Source organism: Pinus tabuliformis, chromosome X (assembly GCF_031772625.1).
Source record: "Pinus tabuliformis cultivar Carrire ecotype Pingquan chromosome X, CPIR1, whole genome shotgun sequence".
Classification (NCBI taxonomy): Eukaryota; Viridiplantae; Streptophyta; class Pinopsida; order Pinales; family Pinaceae; genus Pinus; species Pinus tabuliformis.
The window spans coordinates 1,174,096,774-1,174,119,494 of NC_142308.1; the positions used below are offsets into that span (position 1 = coordinate 1,174,096,774).

Genomic DNA, 22,721 nt, shown 5'->3' on the forward strand with positions numbered 1-22,721 from the left:
GAAAAATAGCCAACCATTGTTTTTTTTGGCTACTGTGAAGACATGAAAACATGTAGATTGTTTGATCCTATTACAAAGGATGTTTTATTTCGCAGAGTTGTTCATTTTGATGAGAACTTCAAACACTCATCAGTAGCCACTCTCTCCATAAATTACCATGATGGTGTAGGACATGCTGATAGTTTTATTCCTAATGATCAAGAGGAAGATGAGAATCCTCCTCCTGAAGATGAAAATCAGCCAGAAGAACAACCACTTCCTACAGTTGATCAACTTACATAGGAACATCTTAATCAACAACAAGAGAGGAGAAGCCTTTTCCAAAAGACATGGTATGAAAGGTATGGCTATGATGTATCTGATTTCAGTTAATTTTCTCCTGCTCCCAACAATATTCAGCCCAAGATAGCTGGTATTTCTCTTTCCAGTCATGCTGTTTCAGAGGATCCCCAACAATTTTTTGATGTTGTTGGGATACCTGAATGGGATGCTACCATGACAGATGAGTATTCTTCTTTGATGAAGAATCACACATGGGATCTTGTTTCTCTTCACAAGGGACGAAAACAAGTTCATTGCAAATGGGTCTATAGAAAAAATTATGTTGTAGATGGTACTATTGAAAAGTATAAGGTATGACTAGTGACCAAGGGTTTTTCACGGGTTGAAGGTATTGATTACTCTAAGACTTTTTCCCCTGTTGCCAAAATGAATTCCATACATCTTGTGTTGTCTCTTGCTGCCTCACAACACTGGTTAGTTTATTAGATGAATGTGAAGAGTGCTTTCTTGCACATATATTTGTTGGAAGAAATCTACATGGAGCAGTGTCTTGGTTTTGTGTAGGATTCGTCTCTTGTCTGCAGGCTTCGTTGTTCTTTATATGGTCTCAAACATGCTTGACAAGCTTGGTATGAGAAGACGGATAGTTGTCTACTAACTACAGGCTTTGCTCACTATCACTCAGATCCTACATTTTATACTAAAAGCGCAAGAACTGATCTCTTAGTATTAGTTCTATAAGTGGATGATTTGATTATTACTGGGAGTTCTTCATCCATGATACAGAGTGTACAACAATAGTTGATGGAGCAGTTCGACATGACAGATCTTGGCTTTCTGCATTATTTTCTTGGTTTGTAGGTTCATTAGTCTTCAGATGGCATCTTCATTTATCAGCAAAATTATGCTCTTGATTTTCTTCATATATTTGCCATGGCTGCTTGTAAGTCAACACCCTCAACATTTCAATCAGGTGTTACACTTACTGCTAGTTGCTCGTCACCCAGTGTTGATCCAACCTTGTATTGACAGTTGGTTGGGAGTTTGTTGTACTTGACACATACCCGACCATACATCTCTTTTGCAGTTTGACTTGTCTGTCGGTTCTCCCAAGATCCACATGAGAGTCACTGGCAAGCAGCTAAGCGCATTCTTCGGTATATTCAAGGCACTTCCAAGTTTGGCATTCAGTACACCGCTGGTTCTTCTGAGCTGGAAGGTTTTACCGACTCTGATTGGGCTGGTTTTGTTGATGATCGGAAGTCTACATCAAGCTTTGTTTACCATCTTGGTTCAACTCCTATTGCTTGGTCCTGCAAGAAACAATCGACAATTGCATTGTCTTCCGCCATCTTGGCTAGTCAAGAAGTCCTTTAGATTCGACAGTTACTGATGGAGTTTGGAATTCAACAGGAGCATCCAACCACTCTTTGGTGTGACAACCAAAGTGCCATCAACATCTCCAAAAATCCAGTTCAACATCAGCGAAGAAAACACATAAAGATCCACATGCACTTTATCTGGAAATTGATCCAAGATAGAGTTCTCAATCTAGAATATCTTCCTACTGAAGTGCAAGTGGCTAACATCTTCACTAAACCTCTTGCATCTCCTAGGTTTCTTTGGCTTCGTTCAATGCTTGGGGTGATGGAAGTAGTCTTTGGGGGGTCCTCTTGAATCCTCCTACCTTCACTAATTTTTTTTCTTTGGTTTCTTGTTTCTGGTTTTCTATGAGGTTTCATTGTTGTTGTACATGGGTACCTCATCAGGCCTAGTTGTTGGGACCCATTTGTTTGTTTCCTCCCTACGTTTCGCTTATGGGGGGTGTTGGTGTTGGTAATTTCTAAAGAAAGAAAATTAGTTTTCCTTCTTGTGTTGTGAGCTGTAAGCTCACATAGGTTTTCTATTTTCCCACTATGGAGGTTATCCATGGGGCTCATCCCATTGTATATATACACATTCATTTTTTTGTGTTTAATAAAGTAGAAGGTTGGCTTTACAATCTAATCCTAGAGAGTTTGAGACTTTTTCAAAATGAATGTCCAATGGCTTAGAATACAAAATATTTTGGAAAATATTTTTGTATTTATAAACCTTATGAATAAGGTTGATAAAAATATCTGTTTTTCTCTCGAAAGATGTTAAATGTGTATAAAAAGGTTAATGAAGATGGTAATTTTCTTTGGGAAGATGTTAAATGTTTATAAAAAGGTTAATGAGGATGGTAATTTTCCTACATGGATATGCTCGTTTCATTTCTTAAAAAATATTTGTTTTATATATGGCTAAAAGTTAAACGCTTTTAATTTAAAAGGTGAGCATAATCATTCTAAACATCTTACCAAGGTCACTTTATTTTGAAGTCTTTATGTCTTGGTTGAGGTCTTTCCCTAACATTTGTGCAACCCACATTTCAGAATAGTTTAAGAAAATAAAAAAGACGCTATCTTGTTGTGTTGGAGTGAATAAATTACTAATACAAAAATTTACATCTGTCCGATTGAATTTCAAATCATGTTATTAATATTTTAAATAACCAAATATTGTTTTAAAATATTTTTTAATTAATATAATTAATTAATTATAAACACATTTGCAAAAGTGACCGTTATCACTCTATGGAGAATTCCGGCACTCCTATAGAATTCTGTGAATCCGTCTCGTGTTCTTCTAGACATAGTAATGCCCTTTATCCGAGAGTCTCCTAAGTCAAACAAACAATCATATAGAAAAGCATAGAGGATAAAACTACATCATATGAGGCAGCAAGTTTCAACTTGACCCAGGGACTTGGTGCATCCAAGGAGTGGTCTAACGAGGCGGAGGAAGGAATTGCCTGGACAGTTAAAAGTGGCTGGAATTTGGGTAAAAAAATTTCAAAAAATCTTTTAGAGGCAGTGTTTGAATTATGTTTTTGATGGTGGAAATGGATTCAGCACCAACAAAAACGTCTAGAACACTTCAAATTTTGAAGTTTAACTATAACTTGGATTTACAAAAATCCATGCCAAATTTTCTCTAAATATAACCAGAATTTCTATAGCTTTCCGGGCAACTTCTCCGCCTCATTAGACTACGCGGTGCATCCAACATTAATATAAAATTTATTTTTTTATAAAAATTATAAATAATTTAATATTTAATAGATATTATATATTTTTTATTTTAATATTGATTTAGAATTTTATTTTTTTATAAAAATTATAAATAATTTAATATTTAATTGATATTATATATTTTAAATTTTAATATTGATATAATATTTTTGAATATTTAGTTGTGAGAGTTAGTTTAATTGTTGGGGTATTTTTTTCCTAAGTTATTGGTTTAATTTTCTAGATATTTTGGTTTTTTTGGTTAATCTAGCAAGAAGTGATCACTTCAAGATTATTTGTCACCAATCTCTAAAGTCCATAAACCACATAAAAATAAATAAATAAATAAAATACTTTTAAATATTTATTTTTTTAAATGATTTAAATTCAACATTCATATAATATGATATTTCAAATCAACTAAATAACATAACTTTTACATTGATTTTGATTCAAGCCACAAGAACAAGAATAATCAGAATCATTAGTGAGGAAATTTACACTCACAACCGATGTAGTAGTGTTCTTAGTGCTTTAGTATCTATTCCAAGTAAGTTGCAAAAATATGATTATATTAAATATTTTTGGACTATATTCTATTGGATTTCAAGGGATTTAGGTTTAATCAAATTTGATAACCCCTATAATAACATTCAACTAATAAGTAAAATTATTCTTTTATCCCATGAACAAAACTAACTGTAACCTAAATAAAAATTAATTACCAAAAAAAATAAAAAAAAATAAAACCATAATCTAAACTAAAATTAATTAGCGAAAAACAAATAAATAAATAAAACAACTAAACATAAATATATAACACACTAACCCATAACCAAAACCTATCCAAGATACTAATTGCTATGTCGTATTTTATTTTGTCTTCAAATAATTTGAAAAACATAATATTCTTATTAATGGAATTACTCCAAAAATATGATAATTACATCTTACACTTATTTTTAGCTTATAAATTACATAAGAAGCAAAATAAATAGTTTTCGCTTACAAGAGAAGCAAAATATAGATGAAGAAAACGAACACCGCGTTGGCGTTTTGATGCCGCAAAGAGGCGACGTTTAAAGACACGCTATGGGCGTTTAAATCTCGATATGGTGAACAACTTTTGGGATGCGCCTTTCATTATTTATTCGGATAAGGATCGCTTTAGGGTCCCACCTGTTGGAATGCCATTTAAATCCGAGCCATATACCGAGGGCACAATTTTAGTTGGAGACCGACGTGATAATTTTGGTTGGCAATGTTTTTCTCACTGGAATTCTATTGTTTTTAGGTTACAAAATCCGAAGTTTATAGTGTTTGAATCGTAATTTTAAAGTTAAAAATAGATTTATCACTGTAAAAAAATTGGGGAATTTAATTTTTATAGTTTAACTAGTTTAATTAGAATTGGGTGTTCAATTGTTATAATTAAAATTTTTCAAAATTTTTATTAAAATTTCCCAAAAATTTTATTAAAATTTCTTAAAATTTTTATTAAAATTTCTCAAAATTTTTATTAAAATTTCTCAAAATTTTTATTAAAATTTCTCAAAATTTTTATCAAATATTATATCATTAAAATTTCCTAAAATTTCTACCAAATATATTTAAATATTATTTCATAAAATACAATACTTTTTTAATGGGAATAAATAAAATAAATAATGCTGTGGATAATGATCCAACATGGATACGTTCCGACTAAATCATCACCGCCGACAAGGCGTAAACCTCACCTCAATTTTCGGAGAAACCTGTAGTCCACGCATCATCGGTATCAAAGTCATCCTCCGAAATACAAAAGCGCGCTACCACCTCCTCGGCGTGGCATGGCAGATCTTCCACGTTCAGACAAGAAACTGCCCAATGGGAACGCTAAAACCGCTATCTGGGGAGCTGAAAACCGCCCAGGGGAAGGTTAAATTTGACAGGTATTTACCTTCTAATATTTCGATCATGTAGTGGTAATTTAAAAATCTACATCTCATGGGTGATGTTTACTTTAAAAAAAAATTAAATTAATATGATTTATATTAATTTTTGGAATGGTTGGCGGTCTTCTTTCTATAAACATCATGGAATCCAGTCATTTGAATTTTCATATTCATATTACCGGGGTGGGTTGTTTGTCGATTCTAAATTTGCTTCATATTTATTGATCACTAACTCCTGTAAATTTGGGGTTTCTTATATTTCTTTTGATAACTTATGTTCTTTTTTCCTCCTCATCATTTGAATTTTTGAATTTTCATATTCATATTACCGAGGTGGGTTATTTGTCGATTCCAAATTTGCTTCACATTTATCGATCACTAACCTGGTAAATTTGGGATTTCTTATATTCCTTTTGATAATTTATGTTCTTTTTTCCTCCTTATCAATGCTACTTACCTATTTAGGTGCTCAATATGATTCCTTGTTAAACCAATGTGGAAAATATTTCATGTCAAGAAATCATCAGCAGCTGAGCGGGGCAAAAGGTCTTTTCTCTTGCACGTTATTGTCATGGGGAGGTTGCATGCAAATTTTCTTCACTTCAGGAAAACCCCTTTTTGATTGGGGGATAATGAAAAATGGCTCATAGGGTTTTCGGAAGAGGGGAAGAAATGGGAATCTTAAGGGTGATCAATCTTTATTTATTAGTTTGTCGATGAAGGAAAATGATGATATTTTGAAATCGTCAAGGTCTTTTTTGAACAATAAGAGCCTTGATGGCTGCATCATTGTGAAGTGTGCCAAGGAATCCATCCAAAATATAGATATCGAGATTGAGGAACTCAATGATCGATCTAAGAAAACTGCTATCCAAAATATAGTTATCGAGGCTGAAAAACATAGTGATCGATCTAAGCAAATTTCCATAGATGATGTCGGAGTTAAATTTTGAGTTGAATGTGCTTTCAATACTTCCAAGCACTTGTGGGTTGGCATTGTTGCAACATCGGTTTCTAGGTGTGCAATCTATGTTATCCTATTCAAGTTACTTGAATTTTTTATTTTTTTAATGTTTTGTTCAATTACCAAAATTGTATTCATGTTCTGAAGTAAGAAGGGAGTATCCTACTATTGACAAGGAAGTTGTTCCCATAACACGATTCATCCCCAAATTCTTCCTATCATCATACAATTGGGTGAGGCCAAATTCTTTGTTGCCACTGGAGGCCTCCATAGATGACCAACCCTTTGACTACTTCACTAGTTCAATAATCTTAAATGTGATATCTCAATTACAAGTTCATTTTTCTTGAATGCAATTATTAGATCAACATAACAGTACTTATTCAAACCACGAGGGATTCACTCAGTGAACCTCTAACATATCATGTGTGTTCATGACATATTAAGCAATACCTTTAATTTGACTACATATTGGAAATTGCCTCTAAAAATCACATTATTTAACCCTCTACCAATATGAACCCAATACAACTTCCCAATTTAAAAAACCTCTACTTTCACTAGATATTGTAGGTCTCCATTTTTTCGTTAACATTTTTTATACCCCTTTATATTTTTTCATTAACTTTAAGCTCCATTTTTTTATATTTTACAATATAAAAACCCTTTTCCCCCTATATATCCCCCAATATATTATGTCATTTTTTCCTTAGTATATATCCCCCAATATGAACCCACGTGGTATGATATTGCTCCCCCAGTGAAGTCCCCATGATTCAAACCAAAACTCGCGTCAACGATATCATAGAAAATTACATACACTCAATCGACTTGGCCACAAGATGCACAAGAACAATAAAGGTGTATATATATTTTCCCCTCAACTATCCTCGTGTTGAAATGATCATCATAGGATCACCATAGTCCACATTCTTGTTCTCTATAGTCTTATTTTTTCCTTCAGTCGCTTGCACTACTCCAAACACCACTCCATTACTTAAATCAGAACCTTTCTCATGATATGTCTCAGTAGCCAATGATCGATGCCTCAATGATTACATATAAGTTCTATATTCACCTTTATAAGCCGAGTTGCAGTTATTAAGATTTAGGAAATGATCAAAGCTCATCATGTATGAATATTTTGAAAATATGAGCGTTAGAGTCTTCATATGTAACTCACAAGAGTATCCCTAAGTGGCCACAAATCTCATTTCTTTTGATGGTTCCTAGACATTGGTGGAAGCTCAACATCTTCATTTAGCATATTTGGTTCTAGAGGAGAAAACCCCAATCCTCGGAATTTAAAAAACATTTCATAAAAAATTGACAAGTTAAACAATGTAAGCATATGGTTGGACAATCTTCTTAATTTTTTTTAACAACTTGGATGTTTGATTAGAAAAAGACCTACAATGATAGCTTCATCGCTCAAATTTCAACACCTACAATGATCGTTAACAAATCCTATAATTTACAACCATAATCGTCCATCCAAAATGTTTAAGGATACATTGCTCTTTATAAAAGTCCATGAATGGCACATAAAATATGTGTTTCGATAATCATAATAATATAAATGACAATGATGGTGGAAGTGACAAAGATGTTGAAAGAATATGCTCTGACCATGTGCATAATTTTTAGTCTAATGTAGTACATGTTATATAAAAACATGGAAGAGTTGTGGATGTATTGGGTGTTGAAGTGCCAACAATTGAAAATTGGAAATGGTAAGGATACCTCCACGATCTAGACGAGGCTTAAAAACATGTTACTATTTTATATAAACAATTATTTTGTAGTATGACATGAGAAATTCTTGTTGAGAAAATTGGCTAGGATAGTGTGTCTTACCTATCCACTGCAATTGTAATAGCTCCCATAGAGCCTTCTTGTCCACATTAAGGAATGCAACAAACAAATATGTTAGAAATATGTTAACTACACTTATTGGATATTTGTTTGTGTATTTGTAGGAGGTGGACTTGCATTGAACTTGTATGAAAAGGCTTGCTCCAAAGTTTATAGTGTTGTAGAAAACCTAGTTGGACAGTGTTGTATCCCTTGGTAATTACATTTTTAGACAAAAAATCTGCCTTGCAATTTTTTGTTACAATGGGTAGATTGGTAGATGGTGATTCTTTGGCATTTTGTGGGTGAGTAACTTAACCCATTAGTTAATTTCCTACCGTAATTTAAGAAAGCTTTTGCATAAAAAAAAAGAATAAAATGTCAATAAATATACTTACCAAGAGTTACTTCCATCCATTATTTATGTAAGAACAAAATTATAAATGTATAAACATCTCAATTTATTAATTTGTGCTAAATCAAAACTATAAAACTAAATTCTCTAACTATACTCATTTTAAATAAATTGCTTATTCTGCTTTCAATAAATTTACATATAATTAAAAAATTAAAAATAATGAAAAATTTAACCTCTTGCTTCCCTCTTCGAGTTATGCTGATTTGCATTTCACTTTTCTCTGTACAGTAAGCGAAATAATTTTCTGGAATGAAAAGGGAGATGGCGTAACAAAGGGGCACACACATACATATATATACTCGACAAGGGTGTTTAAAAGTGGACATGTTACACAATTTCATTATTAATTCCGATATTGGGCACTTCACGAAATGGAAGCATTGACTTTGACTATCGGTCCCCCAACTGTTCTCATCCCATTTACTCGATATAGATAAGGCTCTGGATGAGGCTGACCAAGCAGAAACCTTACCTCAATTTTCATAGAACCTCGATGGTCCCCACGTCATAGGAACCGCCATCCACCTAAATTCAAAGGCCGCTAGCTGCTTGCCAACGTAGCATGTTAAGTCTACTAACATTCGGATAGGAAACCCGCCAGATGGGAACGCTAAAACAGTTGGCTGGGGAGCCAAAAACTGCCCGGGGGAAACTTTCACTTCCCGTCCCGCTGCAAGAACCGAGCCCGCCCTCGAGGTTTCCACGTGGCGAAGTTTCTGTGGACATACGGGGAGATGTCCTTGCCTCTGCCCGCTACAAAACGCCCGACACAACTTCTGGGAGGAGGAGAATTTCGGTTGTTGCAGAAAGAAATACACAGAGATTCCGTGACAGAAATTCAAGATTGTTGTTCATTTCAAAACTCTCTTAGCAGCCATGGCGGAAGAGCGCTTCATAGCAACATGTGATTTATCTTCATTTTCAGCATCTTTTTCTATTTCTTCACCCGATTCAAGGGCCTCCTCGGCTTCCTCGGACGACATGAACGACAGCGGCAATTCTTCATGGAATTTCTCGCCTCCACCGATAACCCATGGCAATGGCGGGCCTCTTTTCCACATGAAATCTCTGGGAGCAAGCCTCCCTTCTCGAAAGTAGGTCTAATGGCAACCATATTTTCATTAATAAAACTGTTCTGTCTCAATTTCGAACGGGGGCTGCTGTAATATTTTCTTCATTTTGACTGTTTGTTTGCATAATTTGCAGGAGGGGTTTGTCCAATTATTTCACCGGCAAGTCGCAGTCATTTACATCTCTTGCAAATGTGAAATGTGTGGAAGAGCTGGCCAAGCCGGAGAAGAAACTCAAGAGTTGTGATAGCTCTGGGCAGATTCAGACCATTCTGTCATCGATGCTATTGGCAGATTCAGCCGAATCCATGGAAATGCCCTGCAAGGCTTCTTCCTTTGGCCGTAAGATTAACAATAAAAGCAGCGGTTTAATCCCCTGCAGGCTACTGCTAGCGCCTCAAACAGAAATGATGTAAGGCTTACTGGACACTAATCTACAGATCCAGTGCCCAACAGCGAGAGCTGAACTTTGTACATAATACTCAAAATTAACCTTTTTTTTAATTTATTTATTGTGAACTTCTCGAGCCCTAATGGGTTTCGATTCTGGGGCGGAAGAAACCTCATATATGTAACACATATTTTAATGCCAAATACTCAAGGGGCTTCCGTATTAACAGTACTGTAATATTGCCGTAATTGCAAGGAAAGGAAGAATAAAGGAGATAGGAGAAATGTATCTGAGCACTGTTGGGGATGAACGGAATCCCCTTGTGAGTGTTGTTGTTCTCCCTCATTTATGGTTTGCTCCAAAATTGAAAACCAGATGGGAATCTTTCTCGAGAAGATTTTTTGGTCTATTTCCTCCCTTCTACGCGCGTGTTACCCAGGATAAATATTCTTGTGGTACATAGATAAATTGGGAGTATTTATTTAACATCATAACTGTGTTTATCTTAATTTTAAATATTAAATATCTAATAAATTAAATTAAGTAATTTTTTTGTATTATTGTATAAACTAATTTGTCACTATTAATTTCATTGGTGATCCGTAAAAAGATGGGCTTTAAGTTTTGCCTGACTGTTAACATGTAACTCTAGATCTTAAAAAAACTTAACCAAACAAAAACAAAATAAATTTATAAATAACCATTTTCCAAAGAAACATCATCTAATCTCTGTGAAACACTAAAAACCAAGCTTTTCTATTTTCATTTGAACGTCCATCATTGGACATTTCCATGTAATAACTTATTCAAGGTACTTATATTTGTTATATATTAGTAGAGAATTCCGTGTAATTGCATTTTGTGGTCTGTAGGGCTTGAAATCATGTATTTTTCAAACTTGACCTTTTTGTCTTTACTGATCTTTTTAAATTATGAAAAAAATTCAAATTTTATTATTTTGTTTTTATAAACTTTTCTATAAGAAGTTTCATCGAATAGGGTTTTTGAAATTTGAAAAATTATGATGAATCACACTCGGTAGTTTGAAAAGCGTTGTCTCTAAATATTGAAATATGATTTATCCAAAGATTTAACTCTTAAAATTATCATGATTGAGTTAAAATGGTTATGTTGATTAATAATTTTTTTTCTCAAATAATAATAATAATATAATAATATAATATAATATAAGAAATAGATATGTGCATTTTTTTTAAAAACCCATACACCGCTTAGTACAAAATTATTTATTTGATTGTGTATTTCTTTATGATTTCTTTAGGCATTAAAAAAAATATAATTATTAAAATATTTAATTTAACTTAATTAATATAACTATAATGTATTTAGACTTCTGTGATCCATAACATTGTTTAGATAATCTTCGGCGAAATCACATAACCAATATTTTGTCGACGCGTTTCGAACCAACCAGTGTGGTTCATCGTAAGGACAAGTTGAAGAACCAATCCGGCTTAGCTTGTTTAAATAGATTGTGCAGAGACTCCAACGGCTATATTGCCAACGGCTAATTTTGACCTAATGACTCTAGTCAAACCACTAATATTCTTGTTATATTAAATTATTATTATTCTTAGAAAATAAATATATTAAAAGAATTCATTTGTTAATTTAAATAAATGTATATGTATATCTAAAAACAAATAATATATAATATATTATTTTTTAGAAATTAGCTAAATCAGGTACCTTATATATTAAAAGAATTCATTAGTTAATTTAACTAAATGTATTCTTTTAATAATAAAGGTATATGTATATCTAAAAATGAATAATATATAATATCTATATAATCCATATTTATTATTTAAATATAATGGTCATTGAAATTAAATCAATAAATTATAATAATTCATATTTACTGAATAATCTCTATTTATTATTATTCCAATCCTAAGGAGAGGGAAGACAGAAACCCTAAGACCTAACAAAAGGGGAATGAGGAGGCTAGGAAGACAAGGCTGGGACCCAGCAACTGCTAATCTTCCAGCCATCATCCCTATTAAGATTGATCGGCCTTTTCTCAATCTCCAGGGCCTCTCTAAATTTGCGATGGTGAAACTGCGCAACTTTGGCAATGACTTGAGCCTCTTCTATACATACATGATGCATAGTCTTCCCCGCATGCTTACCCAGGGCTGAGGACTTGGTCCTACCATGTCATAAGTCAGCAGAATGCTCGCTAATCCGTTGATTGATAGAGCGACCAGTCTCACCAATATAAGGGGTCCCACAGGAACAAGGAATGATATAGACGCCCAATCTTAATAGGGATGATGGCTGGAAGATTAGCAGTTGCTGGGTCCCAGCCTTGTCTTCCTAGCCTCCTCATTCCCCTTTTGTTAGGTCTTAGGGTTTCTGTCTTCCCTCTCCTTAGGATTGGAATAATAATAAATAGAGATTATTCAATAAATATGAATTATTATAATTTATTGATTTAATTTCAGTGACCATTATATTTAAATAATAAATATGGATTATATAGATATTATATATTATTCATTTTTAGATATACATATACCTTTATTATTAAACGAATACATTTAGTTAAATTAACTAATGAATTCTTTTAATATATAAGTTACCTGATTTAGCTAATTTCTAAAAAATAATATATTATATATTATTTGTTTTTAGATATACATATACATTTATTTAAATTAACAAATGAATTCTTTTAATATATTTATTTTCTAAGAATAATAATAATTTAATATAACAAGAATATTAGTGGTTTGACTAGAGTCATTAGGTCAAAATTAGCCGTTGGAGTCTCTGCACACTCTATTTAAACAAGCTAAGCCGGATTGGTTCTTCAACTTGTCCTGACGATGAACCACACTGGTTGGTTCGAAACGCGTCGACAAAAGATTGGTTATGTGATTTGGCCGAAGATTATCTAAACAATAACTATAATGTTCCAAATTTAACTATTTATCAAATTAAACTTAAATAATTATAAATATAGTTTATGGAGTTTTAGAAAGACCATAACTGAGTGCTATTTCAAAGCATTTTTGATGTGAAGTCACTGGTTCAATTCTTACTTAGATAGAATTCCTCCTTAGATAAAAGTAATATATTAAATATAATAAAAATATAATTCACCCCACCTTATAAAAAAAATTATAATAACAAAAATATTATATATAAATAATCTCATAAAAATATATTACTATATTAATTATATATTAAAAAACCTTATATAATAAAGCCAACCCTGCCCGGAAAAATACAATGAAACCAATATAATGTAACATCATGGTTGACATTGGCACACATGTGAAACTACAGTAAGGCACGAATAATATGAATGATTCAACGTATCCATAGCAATCCCACATGTTGACGACATATTAAATAAATATTTGTGAAATATTTATTTAATTTTAAATATTTAGTTTAATTTAATTAATATAATTATAATGTTTTAAATTTAATTATTTATTAATGGGTGTTTTATTAAGGCATTCTTTGATATAAAATCAGATAGTGATTCGATATTCTATTAAAACACTTTTTAATATAAAATTAAAACACTCTTTAATATAAAATTATTAATTCAATTCTCCACTTCCATAGAGTGATATATTAAACATAATAAAAATGTAATTTTGTCACCTTTTATAATAAAAATTTAAAATATTATAAAAACAAAAATATCATATATAGATAATCCCATAAAAATATATGACTATTAATTATATATTAAAAAACTTATATAATAACACCAACCCTCCCCGGCAAAATACAATGAAACTAATATAATGTAACATCATGGTTGACATTGGCGCACATGTGAGACTGTAGTGAGGCACGAATGGTTCACCGTACCCATAGCAACCCCACATCTATCTTGACGACATAAGCGAGCGGTAGAGGATTGCAAATTTCGTTCCCCACTTTGAATGGATGGAGACAAATTATAAGAGAGTTTGGTAATCGATAGAGACACTCGTTCCTTTAACAGCGACCAAATTTTGCACAGTCGTCATAAGAGACGTAGAATCTAACAACCACGAAGCGAGAGGCATACTTGTTTGACAGCACAGCAGTTTAAAATATTATTTTTGAAAGAGAGGCATACTTGTTTGACAGCACAGCATTTTAAAATATTATTTTTGAAAGTCATTTTGAAATATTATTTTTTTAACGTTATATTTAATGAAAATATAATTGTGGGTGACATTGTAAATTTAATGTATAAATAAATTTAACGTTTCAAAAACGGTCTGAAACAATTTAGTTATACGGTTTACACAATTCAACTTTCAATTTTAATATATATAAATATTTAGATCACAATTATCATATCAAGATACATTATTAATCTCTAATTTGTAAAACTTTGAGGAGGGAAACACTAAGTCAAATAGTAGAACATGTTTGACTTAAAATGGGAGAAACATTCCAACATTTGAAAACATGAATATATTTTCACAATGGGATGACATAAATCTAAAGAAAAAGAACAACATGATTACATTAGGCATTATAATTATAATTATAATTATAATTATAATTATAATTATAATTATATATATATATATATATAAATAAATATAAAGAAAGAAAATGTTGAAAAGTTATAATGTTAATTTGATTATATTTTAAGTGGTGGTATATATCTTTTAAACTCATTGAATCAAAAGGCTTATTACTTAGGGTAGAACTCAGTATCATGGATGTATACATTTATTTGTCTGTTCTGGTTACTTTAAAATAAAAATAAAAATTATGTTATAAATAAAAAATCTCTTAAAAATAAAAATTAGGTTATAAATAAAAAAATCCTTTTAAAATAAAAATAATGTTATAAATAAAAAAACTTTTTTAAAATAAAAATAAAAAATAAAAGTTATGTTATAAATAAAAAAAAATAATGTTCGCTAAAACAATGTGGGAATTAGATGTTTAAATTTTATGCTTTTCAAAAACATTTTAACAAGAGATTTAAATAAACTATTTGAAGATTTATGTTAACCAATTTATGTTGATATCAATTTCATATATATCTATATATAAAAAAAATAATAAATTTTTATAGTTAAAATTTATATTTAGTCTTAATAATATTATATTTAACATTTAAAAATACAATTTAAATAATGAAAAATAGCACATTATATTTTTATATTTTAAAAAAATTTGTACATAAAAAAATTAATTCCTTAAATTAATATTAAATCCATATTTAAAATAAAACTATGCTGATTTATCAAAAGAAATTGTTGAAAAATTATGATGTCAATTTGATGAAACTATGCTGATTTATTAAAAGAAATGGTTGAAAAATTATGATGTCAATTTGGGTGAATAGGAAAGTCATTCACTTCACTTGGTGCAATGTTAACCATACGTTGATGAGCCGTCTTAACAACAACATTAAAATCGTGTAGGGTGTTCAGCCTGCGAGAGAGGGAACATTAAAGCTCCCAGGGGTCTCTCGTTTGGAATATTGAGGGCTACTATTTCGTCTGGTATTATTTTTTCTATTCTGGTAGGCCCCAACTAATTAGTATGATTCCGATTCCAGATGGTAGACGAAAGATCTATGGGTAGTGAAATATTTCTAGGTGTTACTCGGACTTGAAAATAAGTTATTTATTTTGAAGTTAATGTTATTAATATTTTTTATTAAGTAAATAAATAATGATAATATTATAAATATAAAAAGTAGATATGAACTAACACTATATTATATTATCCATTCGGCTATGTATTTGTTTACCACTCTTATATTAAGATGGATAATGTTTTGGCCGAGTTCAACACTTAATTCATTTCATCATATGTAAAAAGCACTAATTTCTTTAAAAGTAAATATTGCATTTTATTTTTAAATTTGAGTCGTGTAATTAGATATTTTTTTGTTTATTAAAACAAAATTATAATAAATATAAAAAAAATATAAATATAAATAAATTGATAATTAAATTTAATTAATATAATTACATTATTTTAATTTTAATTTTAGAAAAATATATAATTAAGAAATTAGCATTAATAAAGTTTTCCATAAATAAATAAAATAATCGAGATTAGATTTATTGTTTAATTTTTGACAAATAGATAAAATTATGTCTAAAAGTATAATCATGATTGGAGTAATCTTCCCTAACCTTGATAGGGGTAATAGATATCAGGTACACAGCCCAAACCATTTCAGATTTCCGGGGATAGGCGAATCAAACTGAGTTTCAATGGGGTATCAAAGGGTAATCCTGGCCGAGCAGGTTGGGGTGGCCTCTTTAGAGATAATACAGGGAATACAAGGTGGGTGTATGCGGAATGGGGAGGAGATATGACTAATAATGAAGCGGAACTATGGGGCGTGTATAATGGTCTTCGAATTGCAGTTCGAAATGGATACCGGAATCTTGAAGTTGAAGGCGATTCCAAAATTACGATTGATATGCTCAGAAAATTACGGAATGGCAAACGGTGGGATCGCGTGGCGACGAGCTGGCGGACAGCTGCGATCATACAAGACATAGAAGGGCTGCTTAGTAGGATTGAGTATACGATGGTTAATCATGTCCTGCGGAATGGCAACCAAGCAGCGGATTTCTTAGCCAATTGGGGCAGTGAAGCATCGAGCAGAGTAATAGATGGGAGCTGGGTTTCATACCAGGATGACCCAAGATGGAATGCACTACAAAATATACTTCGAAAGGATTATGATGAGGCCATGGCATCACACGGAAATCATTGAGTGCTTCCTTATTATGAATAGGAGGAGAGATGACATGATAATTAATGCTGGACAGGGGATTATGAAGCGCGTGGATGGGATTAACCTTAGGGGCGGCGACGTTAATCAAGAAACGAGCGGGATGTTCATCCCAAGGACCGATTTGGGTACGCTTTCAAGGACGCGAGGTAGCTGCGTCAGAAACATTGGGTACATCTCACATCATGATCCAACAGATGGGGCAAGTGTTAATGAAGGTGACAGGCGGGCACGAAGCTTTAAGATGAAAGGGTGGCGGATTAGAGAGTTCTTATGTTCTGAACGCGAGCATGCGGAGTGCAGGGTGAAATTCGGGGTCAATTACTGTAAACAGAGGAAGCGAGATAGGAGTATGCAGCAGTCGACAGTGCCAAGTATGGCTGGGAGTCAAGGGCAGGGAGACGGACGCTGGACACGGAGCAAGGGGAGGCCTGTAGATCAGAAAGGAAAGGGTCTGCCAGAGGCTGATGTAAAAGGAAAATGTGTTGCAGAGGACTCTTTACCGCGGATTTATCTGGATATTACGGATGAATCAGATAAGGAATTTGATATAAGGGATTATCTGGTTGAGGAGGAACCGCGTCGGACGACAGGAGGGAAGGTCGGTAAGTGGAGGCGTCGGAGTAATGAAACGGAGGATTCGGAAGACCAGCGGGAGGAGCAGGAGGACACTGATGAGGACGCGGGTGGAAGGCGTGCAAGAGGTCGACGAGCGAGAGGACGTGGGACACAGTGGGGTCGAGGAAGGAACAGTGGAGGAGGCGGTAGAGGGAGCAGGCAGCAAAGAACTGATGTGGAAGACGGAGTAGCTCCTGAACGCAGAGGTAGGGGAAAAGGGAAGCGGGACATGAGGAGGAAATTGAATGAAGCAGAGGATGCATATATACAAGAGACAAACCCTCATATCAGGAAAATTATAGATCACTTAGAAGAGGAGGCTCTGCAGGCAGCTTCGGACCCGGAAATGGAGGACTGGGAGAGTTTTCTCCCCGATCCAGGACACACTAGAGGGAGAATGTCGCTCTACAAACAGTCTCTGCATGCTTACTGGGGCATGAAGCGACTACTGGCTAAAGCCATGGAGCAGGTAGCTGTTGAAATGGTGGAATTAGCTCAAGGTTTCCCCACCTTCAAGAGGGAACTAAGGAACATCCAGATGACTCTGATTATGCAGGATAGAAAGATGGATAAAATTCTGCAGCTGTTCAAAGAAAATGGCATAGAGATCAAGACAGAAAGCGGACCAAAGCTGGACACCCTGCATAAATAGGAAATGGACAATGCTGTCAAGAGGTTTTTATCATTTTCAGTTTTGAATTTTTGTAATCCTGAATGGTAATGTCTCAAAGACGAAACAGTTTGCTTGTAGAACATATAGTTGGATTTTTTGTATGGTTAGATAGACTGGATATGTATTTTTTGTGGATGGAGGTTAAAAACTATCGGTGGTACCCGGTTTCCCTTAAGGGCGGGTAATGACCTGCTTATGTTTGTATATTTTCCATATTTGAAGTAATAGAATTTCGCCTTAGTTTACAAAAAAAAATTGTTTAATTGAATAATTAAAAAGTGTAAAAATTATAATCGAGATTAGATTTATTGTTTAATTTTTGACAAATAGATAGAGTAATTGTTTAATTGAATAATTAAAAGGTGTAAAAATTATAATCGAGATTAGATTTATTGTTTAATTTTTGACAAATAGATAAAATTATGTCTAAAAGTATAATCATGATTGGAGTAATTGTTTAATTGAATAATTAAAAGGTGTAAAAATTATATTATCGGACATTGTTATATGATTTTTATCATGTTCATCATATTCATTAGATTGGTCTTTAATAATGATATTAGGTTATATTATTATATATTATTAGTTTATAATTGTTTTTATTAATGATACCATTTAAATTTTAGAATAATTCGATGTATTAATTTCAATAATAGTATAATTAGTTAAAATGATTTAGTATAATAATTTTTGCAACTTAGTATTAAAATTATTATTTTTAAAAAGAAAATATTTAAAATTTATTTAAATAGTAATATTAAAAAAGAATTATAATAATTTAAAATATTAGATATCATTTTGGGATTCAACTGCGTTAAGTAAGTCATTCATCTATGACCATTTCCATGAGAGGTAGTCGTAAGTCATTCATCTATGACCATTTCCATGAGAGGTAGTCGTAACTAACTAATTTCTTGTGATTTCTTCCTCCAGACCTGCTTTACCTTCTTCCTTCCTTGATGTGGAGAAGGCCTTTCACGCCTCATCTTTTTTCTTGTTGTCATTCTCTTCCAACACTCAACAACCACATGGTTATGCAAACCACAAAAACTACATGGTTTTCTATGCCATGATTTATGTTCATCATTAACATGCTTGTAATCAAAATGAAATTTATAATACTGAGACTTTTTATACCTCTTTTGACTATCTCTGGTGCAATTATGGTGATGAGAGCTTGCCTTAGCTCTTCCTCTACAATGTGCACTATCATGGGAGGATTGTGATGTGTTCCAATCATCCTCTTTCTTCGATGGCTTCGACAATGTCTTGGAAGCTTCTGATACCTTTGAGCACTCTCCTTCAGTGTATCCCAAACCTGCAAATCGAGGTCTTTGTACAACCTCCAATGGTTGAGTCATTCCTTGGCCATTAACACCAAGTCCTCCTCCTTTATACCCCATCTTGGTAAGGAGTCTCATGCCAATTCTTGAAATGGGTACCTCCATGTTTCCAACAGAAATAGTGTCATGTGAAAAATAAACTGAAGAACTATCAACATTGTTTACCTCTATTGTCGATTCTAAAGTAGGTGATGTTGGCTTTACTAAGACCTCATTGTGCTTCAATTTTTCCAAGGAATCTTCCGTGGCACATAATTGAAGCTTCACTCTCTGCCTCTCTTCTTTTTCTTCTCATGGAAGTCTCCTCAGTTCAAAATTCTCTACGTGAAGGCTCTGATTTATCTCCTCAACTGAATGATGAGAAGACGATGAAGAAGATGGACAATCACTAGAGGATGGAGATGGAGGATTGTCCTCTGCTCTTTCTTTCTCCTATTTTTTTCTTTCCATGTTCTCCTCATAATATGCATACATCGTGTCCACCATGTGTGCCATCCTGAGGAGGTCCTCATAGAGATCTTTGTTGTTTTCCATTTTCCTTCTTGTTACACATTCAATCATTCACACTCGCAATTCACATCAACGAGAAGAATGCTTTGATACCAAACTTGATCCGAATCTCTTCAACTACTAAAATTAACCAATATATTTTACTTTTGTGATGTTAGAAAAATTGCATATGAAAGAGCATGAAAAACCACACGTGCATACTTTAAAGAAGGGGAAACATAATGACAACTATCAAATCAAAGGACACACACACATTGATAATGGATTTCACCCAGTGTGGGTTATGTCTCCGTACCTGGTGTCAAGAGTGGGGAGGCCGCTTCATTAAACGTCGCACGATAATGATGAGTACATAGTACATTGTTTGTCATTACAAGGATAAATTCCCTCAACCAGAGTGGCATGTCTCTCCACGAGACATTCTCCTATAGGAACTCTCACTCAAATGGGCTCTCCTTCAGCATGACAAGCTAATAAATTCTCACCTGACATGGCATACAAGTATCCTTAAACATAATGGTAACAAATATCTCAACAACAAAATCATCAACTCAACAAATCAAAAGAAAGGCATGGCATCGCTACATCATATACCTCTACTTTCAGGGATGGCTTGAAAATACAAAGCTCTTCTAATAAAATAGACTGCACTGTTGAATTTGTGGCGTGAAATCATATCAAACGAATATAAACTTGACCCTTTTCTGACATTGTCAAAATCTAAACCCTCGACATCTCGAAGATTCCCCCCAAAGAATCCTTCCTAGAGATGGCCGGAAAATCCATTGCTCAGATGAAAATTCTGAGTACACGATTGTGCTCCCTGTGAAATTCTATGAAAAATGACTATAAAGTCGACAACATTCTCTTTCTGTCAAAAATCAACCTCTAAGGGAATATTTTTTATTCCAAAAGATTCTGCAAAGATTCCTTGCCGCTGGCTACCTGAATTTCTGCTACTCAAATGGGGAAATGGACCACATCATCATGTTCCCTATGAAATTCTACTTCTTTTGAGTATAAACTTGGCATGAGTCTGAAACTGTGAAAAATCATCCTCTAGGGAATCTTTTAGATTCCTCTCTACATCAGAGATTCTAGGGAATATTTCCCTGGAATATTATAACCTCGAAATTTTTGCTCGGTTGGGTGCAGTTCCATTCTGCACTTGGTTCTGCTCTGTTCGATCCTCTGCCTCCAATCCGATCCCCCCTGATCGAATGAGCAACTTGGTTTAAATAATGTTTGATTGGGAGGATATACCAAGGTCTCAATTTGGCGCATTGGTTGGGCAAACGAAGGTACCAAGGTCGAACCCCCACTGTCGCCCATGGTGCGGTTAACTTTTGGTGTAACTTAATATTTTTTTGGCGTGGCTTTGTTATGCTGCTAACCGTTGGCAGTTTTTGGGTGGTATTTAAACAGTGCATTGTTAAGTTTGGGCGGCTTTTGGCTGGAGCTGAATGTTTTGTAGCAAGGTTATATGGTGACTGTTGTGTATTGGGGGATGCAGTCACCCATGGAGTGAGAGGGCCACATGGTCAGACGGGTTTTATCCCTACCGGCCCCTCGTTGGCTACGGTCCATGCGAAATATGTGGCATATGGTTGGCGGGGATGGCGGCCCGCCAACCCACTTCTTGTTTTTTATTATAATATATATGATATGAGGTTGGGGGTCCGGTTGGTTGGATTTGACCGCCGATTAACCGACTCCTTTTTAATATTTTTTTGTTTATATAATTAACAACTAGCCAAATTTTTTGATCGATTTTTTAAGGGTCACTGGCAAAATTAAGTAGGTAACAGATTACCCTTTCCGACCACCGTATTTTGCGCTCCGACCCTTTACCAAATGGTTGCCTCGTTAGTCACTGTCATTGGGCCTAGTTTGACCAGAACTTTGACCGGCTATATCTTGAGCATATGAACTCGGATTTGAGTGTCGTTCATGTCGTTGGAATCAAGATGACGAGTACTACGATCTAGTCTTGGTTTGGGTGAGATCTAAGAACTTTAATTTTTGAGCTTTTCCATAGCCACTGTTGAATTCTGAGCGTGTACCTGGATCAAAGGGTTACCCAAAATTCAACAACCAACAAGATTGTGTGAAAGATGTATACTTATAAAGCATCACAGATAGAAATTTGTATCTCGAGTTTCGTATGGGCAAAAGCTCCATTGGAGATTGTTCACAAAGATTTGTGTGAATCGAGGCAAACACCTTCATTACTTGATATTATTTACTTTTTAACTTTTATTGATGGCTATATCCGAAAAGTTTGGGTTTATCTTCTAAAATAGAAATCCAAAGCACTTTTTGTATTTAAAATATTTAAAGCTATGGTTGAAAAGGAAAGTGGAAAGCATATTAAAATTTTAAGATCAGATAGAGGTGGTGAATACATGCTAAATGATTTCATTGAGTTTTGTCAGTTTCATGGAATCAAGAGACAATTTACTACTCGTTTTACTCCACAACAAAATGGAATAGCTGAAAGGAAAAATTGAACTATTATGAATATGGCTCGAAGTACGTTGAAGGAAAAGAATCTACCAAATGAATATAGGGGAGAAGCAGTAGCTTTTGTTTTTTATATCCTTAACAGATTTTTGACTAAGAGTGTGAAGGATCGAGTTCCCAAAGAAGATTGTAGTGGTATGAGTTGTCATATATCTCATTTAAGAATTTTTGGATGTGTTCCTTATGAACATGTACCTAAAGAATTGAGAAAAAATTTACATGAAAAAAGTGAGAAATGTATCTTTATTGGATATAGTGAGGAGTACAAAGCATATAGACTCTAAAATAC

General features: G+C 33.6%; 1 protein-coding gene across 1 annotated transcript; it reads left to right on the plus strand.

Annotated features, from left to right (window-relative positions):
• Positions 1–9,203: 9,203 nt before the first annotated feature.
• On the plus strand, positions 9,204–10,420 carry LOC149144107 (uncharacterized). The gene is made up of 2 exons (XM_089448616.1): positions 9,204–9,644; positions 9,757–10,420. Exons 1-2 carry the CDS (start codon positions 9,427–9,429, stop codon positions 10,034–10,036), a joined length of 498 nt encoding a protein of 165 aa, XP_089304742.1. The 5' UTR covers positions 9,204–9,426; the 3' UTR covers positions 10,037–10,420.
• The last annotated feature ends 12,301 nt before the right edge of the window (positions 10,421–22,721 follow it).